Here is a 5,000-nt window from a genome sequence, read left to right on the forward strand (position 1 = left end):
ACATAAATTCCTATAGGAATGTTACTGTGACATTTTTCAAGATTGCAATCACACATGAACAGACACAGACATACGTTATTATAACTTAAGGGGCCCTAAACACCTGATTCCTCTCTTTCTCCCAGTGTTTACATCCCGTTAATGAGGGTGGTGCAGTCCGTGAGGCAGACAACCCGTCGTTCCAGTACAGCTATCAAGGAAGGATGGATGGTTCACTACAGCAATAAGGACACGCTGGTAAAAAAAAAAAAAAGCACTACCTGGAATTCCCATGCTGTTCTCTGCCAGGTCATCTTGCCCTGCCCTTCTTGATAACCTCTATAACTCTCTTCAAGTCTCTTTGAGGATGGCTTAAGGGATGATCATAGATCTTCAGACATGTTGATCTTCAGATATTTTGTTCTCCTCTAGATGTATGAACAGCTCTGTTTTGTATCCTTCTGCATTTGTCTTGTCTTTGACTCACTGACTGCAGCTTGCTTTGTTTGCTTTCCAATCACACTGACAGTGAGGGCAGTCTGCTCATCACTCAGTCTATACTGACCCAGAGGGCAGTCTGCTCATCACTCAGTCCATTTGGTCTGTCCACCACTTCTCCACCACCTTATTTATCGCTTTCTTTTACCTGGACGTCTGTGACCTTGATCATTTGGTCTCTGCCTGTATGCACTTTACTCCTTCCCTTTATCTTTTATATGTGTGTGTGTGTGTGTGTGTGTGTGTGCGTGCGTGCGTGCGTGCGTGCGTGTGTGTGTGTGCACGTGCGCCTGGCAACGTGAGCACTATCTCCCAAAGCATGTGTGAAGATTGATGACAAAGTGTACCTGGCACCGGCTCTCCTCAAAACATAACAGCACTCAGGAGATGTGTGATGCATTCAAACTAAACACCAAGGCTCTCCGTTTTCATGCTCTCTAAACCTAGTCTGGTTCTTGCTTGTTTTTCCTGTCTCGGTCTGTCCTCAATAACTCTCTCTCTCTCTCTCTCTCTCTCTCTCTTTCCCCTTTTTCGACCACCTTCTCTTGTGATTCTCATCTTACAGCTTGCGCTCCTGCTCATCCTTCTTCTCACCTGACCGCTCTTCTCTGGACCTCAGCTGAACCACATCTGAAATGAATCCATGTTGACCCCTGAACTATGCCCCCCTGATCTGTCCCCCGAGTTCATCACCCACTGTCCTCTCCCCGTCCCCTCGCTCAAATTCATGTCTTGCCCTTGTTGTCGTCCCCCATCACCCCCACCTCACCCCACCCCCCGACAGAGAAAGAGGCACTACTGGCGCCTGGACTGTAAGTGCGTCATCCTTTTCCAGAACAACAACTCCAACAAGTACTATAAGGTAAGTTATAAGGTAGGTGTGTCATTGTGCAGTAGGCAATGGCATGCTATGATAAACAATAAAAACACTACCTATTACATTATAACCCCAAAAATAAAGCTGGTTTGATGATTTATTATTATTATTTATTTATCTACATAAAGTTCTCATTGTGTTGCCGTCTGTCCTACCTGTAGGAAATCCCTCTCTCTGAGATTCTGGAGGTGCGTCCGGCCGGTGACTTCAGTCTTGTCCCGCCGAGCACAAGCCCCCATTGCTTTGAGCTCATCACAGGCACCATGCGCTACTTTGTCGGGGAGGACCCCAACACCCTCCCCCCTCTGTCCGCCAGCAGCCCCCAGGGCCCCCCCCTCACCCCTCCCTCCCCCAGCCAAGTGGCGCCCAACAGCGGCGTGGGCCGCGAAGTGGCCAAGGCGTGGGAGAGCGCCGTCCGCCAGGCCCTCATGCCGGTCATCTTCCAGGACGCGCCCCCCGCCGAGGGGGCCAACACACCTCACAGTAAGTCGGCAACTACATGTAGTCCGACTCAAATATATATTCAATGTGTTTTTTTTATTCATTACGTTGATTTATTACGAGTTCCACCGTAGCTGTGGATTTGTAGAAGGTTTGTACATGGGGTTTGGTATGTTGACCAAAGGTTGAGTGAAGGTCTCAGTTATTTTTCAGTGCTAGAGAGAGTGGACGTGTGCTCTGAAAGATTTACTACACAAGCTGTGTCGAATAACTCCTACAAGATGTGGAACTCACCATAATATAACCTGCATGTTGTTGCTGGTGCTGTATTCTCAGGACAAGCCTCAGTCAGCATTTCCGTGTCCAACAGTCAAATCCAGGAGAATGTGGTACGTTTGGAGTCCATTTTATCATTTAGAAATTTAGAATTTGAAGTTGATAGTATTGAGGATGATGATGATGATGATGATGATGGTGGTGATGATTCTATACCATCTCTCCGGCAGGATATTGGTATGGTATACCAAATTTTTGCTGATGAGGTCCTGGGATCTGGGCAATTTGGAGTGGTGTACGGAGGTATGTAATATTATGGCCAATGATGTTGTTTGAGCTTTAAATTAAATTACATTTCAAATCAAGTTGAGCCAAGTAACGTTTATATAGAGTACTTTTAACAGGTTTAGTGCTTTACAGGAAACAAGAAAACAACACAAACAACAACTTTACTGATAATGTACACATGAAGAAACAGGGAGAGAATGTAGGCTACTCACCTTTCCCTCTCTCTCTCTCTCTCTCTCTCTCCGTCAGGTAAGCACCGGAAGACGGGGCGAGACGTCGCCGTCAAAGTGATCGACAAACTCCGCTTCCCCACTAAGCAGGAGAGCCAGCTGAGGAATGAGGTGGCCATACTGCAGGTAAGCACACACACACACACACACGCACACACACACACACACACACACACACACACACACACACACACACACACACACACACACACACACACACACACACACACACACACACACACATACCACATACAGTAGATGCTGAATTCGACATTCCTCCTCAGCTTCCTCATCAACCTCATCTGTATAGTATTTACTTGACCCATATTTTGATATAGGTCAGTGCTACAAAAATCAACGAGTTTCATCATATTGCTACATACATGAAAAATGCTCACATCCATTCATACACTGGCAATCATATTGACATTGATAAAGCTCATTCCCTACATTCCCATTTTGATCAACATTCAAAATATTCCTGCATCAGTCAAGTGTATTCATTGCCGTTGCCTTAAAGAAAGTTAGCAGTAAATGTTTTATTTTTCTCTGGTTGCTTCTCAGAAACATGTCATTCTAGCCGTTTTCACACATGCGCTTTATACCGGGAAATGACCAGAAAGCGGTGTAATGCCTTCATGTGTGAAAGTTGTTTTCCGGTATAAGCGCGACCCCGTCATCGCGGACATTTGACCACTTTTAACCTTTTGATAAGACCGGTATGTCTGCTTCATGTGTGGGCTTGCCCATCCCCCCCCCCCCCCCCCCCCCCTCTCTGCTCGCTCTCTGGCCAGTCCTTCAGTCCTCCTCCTCCCGACAGGGACAGACACAGCGAAAATGGCAGCGGCTTGTTCTGAGAGTCTTGCAAGCCGCCCAACGCTTGTAGAGAAAGCAGATGCACGAAGCGAAATGTTGAAGTATTTTTCCTTACGTTGCCGACAGCGAAGGCAAGCCCCTGGACACATCAAACTAAGCCAGTCTGTAAAAAGTGCTTCAACGTGACGCAGGTGAACGGATAAACATCGAACCAGGCTATTTCTCTCCGACAGGGATCCCAACTTCTTCAAAGATTTCAGTTCAAAGACTGGTTAGCGAATGTGAAGGATACAACATACATGCCCTCTTAAGTCAAACGAGTGTGATTTATTGTGTGACAAGCGAACTTATTTCACCATCGGAGTTTCACCATCATCGTACGGCCGTACGTCCGGCCGTACGATGTTTGTTAATGCGATATCTGAGGAACGCCTGGACGGAATTTCATCAAATTTGCCTCAAACATCGACTTAGACTCAAGGATGATTTGATTAGATTTTGGTGGTCAAAGGTCAAGGTCACTGTGACCTCTCGAACGCCATTTTCAAGCTTGTTAACGCGATATCTCAGGAATGCCTTGACGGAATTTAATCAAACTTGTCTCAAACATCGACTTGGACTCAAGGATGAACTGATTAGATTTTGGTGGTCAAAGGTCAAAGGTCAAGGTCACTGTGACCTCTCGAATGCCATTTTCAAGCTTGTTAACGCGATATCTCAGGAATGCCTTGACGGAATTTAATCAAACTTGTCTCAAACATCGACTTGGACTCAAGGATGAACTGATTACATTTTGGTGGTCAAAAGTCAAAGGTCAAGGTCACTGTCACCTCTCGAACGCCATTTTCAAGCTTGTTAACGTGATATCTCAGGAATGCCTTGACGGAATTTAATCAAACTTGTCTCAAACATCGACTTGGACTCAAGGAGGAACTGATTAAATTTTGCTGGTCAAAGGTCAAAGGTCATGGTCAAGGTGAGCTCTCGAACGCCATTTTCAAGCTTGTTAACGCGATATCTCAGGAATGCCTTGACGGAATTTAATCAAACTTGTCTCAAACACCGACTTGGACTCAAGGATGAACTGATTACATTTTGGTGGTCAAAGTTCAAGGTCACTGTGACCTCTCACACACCCAATTTCCAAGCTCTGTAAAGCAACATCACAGGAGCGCCTTGACGGAATCTCTTCCAATTTGCCTCAAATGGCGATTTGGACCCCAGAATGAACTAATGGCGGAGGCATAGGTCCGCGTTGCGGTCGTTCTAGTTACATATGTGATCCCTCAGGTGTGAAGGGAAATTCCGGGAAATAGCCGTTATTGATTTACAGGCAATGTTCCTGTAGGCATGTGTGAAGACGGCCTCTGTGTCTGACTCTGTGGGGCATTTTAATCGGACAATGTTTAGCCCTAAAGAAGAATTAGCAAATTATGGCAACGATAGTACAACCTGACCAAACTCTTCTCATTTTATTTGGTGTATGATATTTAGCACATAAGCCTAACCCCAAACCTAAACCTAAACACTTTTAAAATGTACAGCATATTGTCAACCAGCAGATGGAGACAGAGGTAGTGTTAGCTTGTGACAAA

At 45.6% G+C, this 5,000-nt stretch overlaps 2 protein-coding genes across 3 annotated transcripts in view; both read left to right on the forward strand.

The window, feature by feature from the left end:
- slc1a5 (solute carrier family 1 member 5) overlaps positions 1-5,000 on the forward strand; it is a 402,415-nt gene that overhangs the window by 97,030 nt on the left and 300,385 nt on the right. The gene's annotated exons all lie outside the window — the stretch shown is intronic.
- Positions 1-5,000, forward strand: part of prkd2 (protein kinase D2) — a 53,863-nt gene that overhangs the window by 41,183 nt on the left and 7,680 nt on the right. For both annotated transcript variants that reach the window (XR_014552739.1, XM_083637664.1), the window contains exons 8-13: positions 126-237; positions 1,262-1,339; positions 1,516-1,837; positions 2,132-2,184; positions 2,302-2,374; positions 2,609-2,715. Coding sequence is in view for 1 of the 2 variants with exons in the window: in XM_083637664.1 (XP_083493790.1) it covers positions 126-237; positions 1,262-1,339; positions 1,516-1,837; positions 2,132-2,184; positions 2,302-2,374; positions 2,609-2,715 (745 nt within the window). In the remaining variant the exon portion in view is untranslated. The remainder of the gene's footprint in view (positions 1-125; positions 238-1,261; positions 1,340-1,515; positions 1,838-2,131; positions 2,185-2,301; positions 2,375-2,608; positions 2,716-5,000) is intronic.

The sequence above is a fragment of the Poromitra crassiceps genome, assembly GCF_964638095.1.
Source record: "Poromitra crassiceps genome assembly, chromosome: 5".
NCBI classification, from domain to species: domain Eukaryota; kingdom Metazoa; phylum Chordata; class Actinopteri; order Beryciformes; family Melamphaidae; genus Poromitra; species Poromitra crassiceps.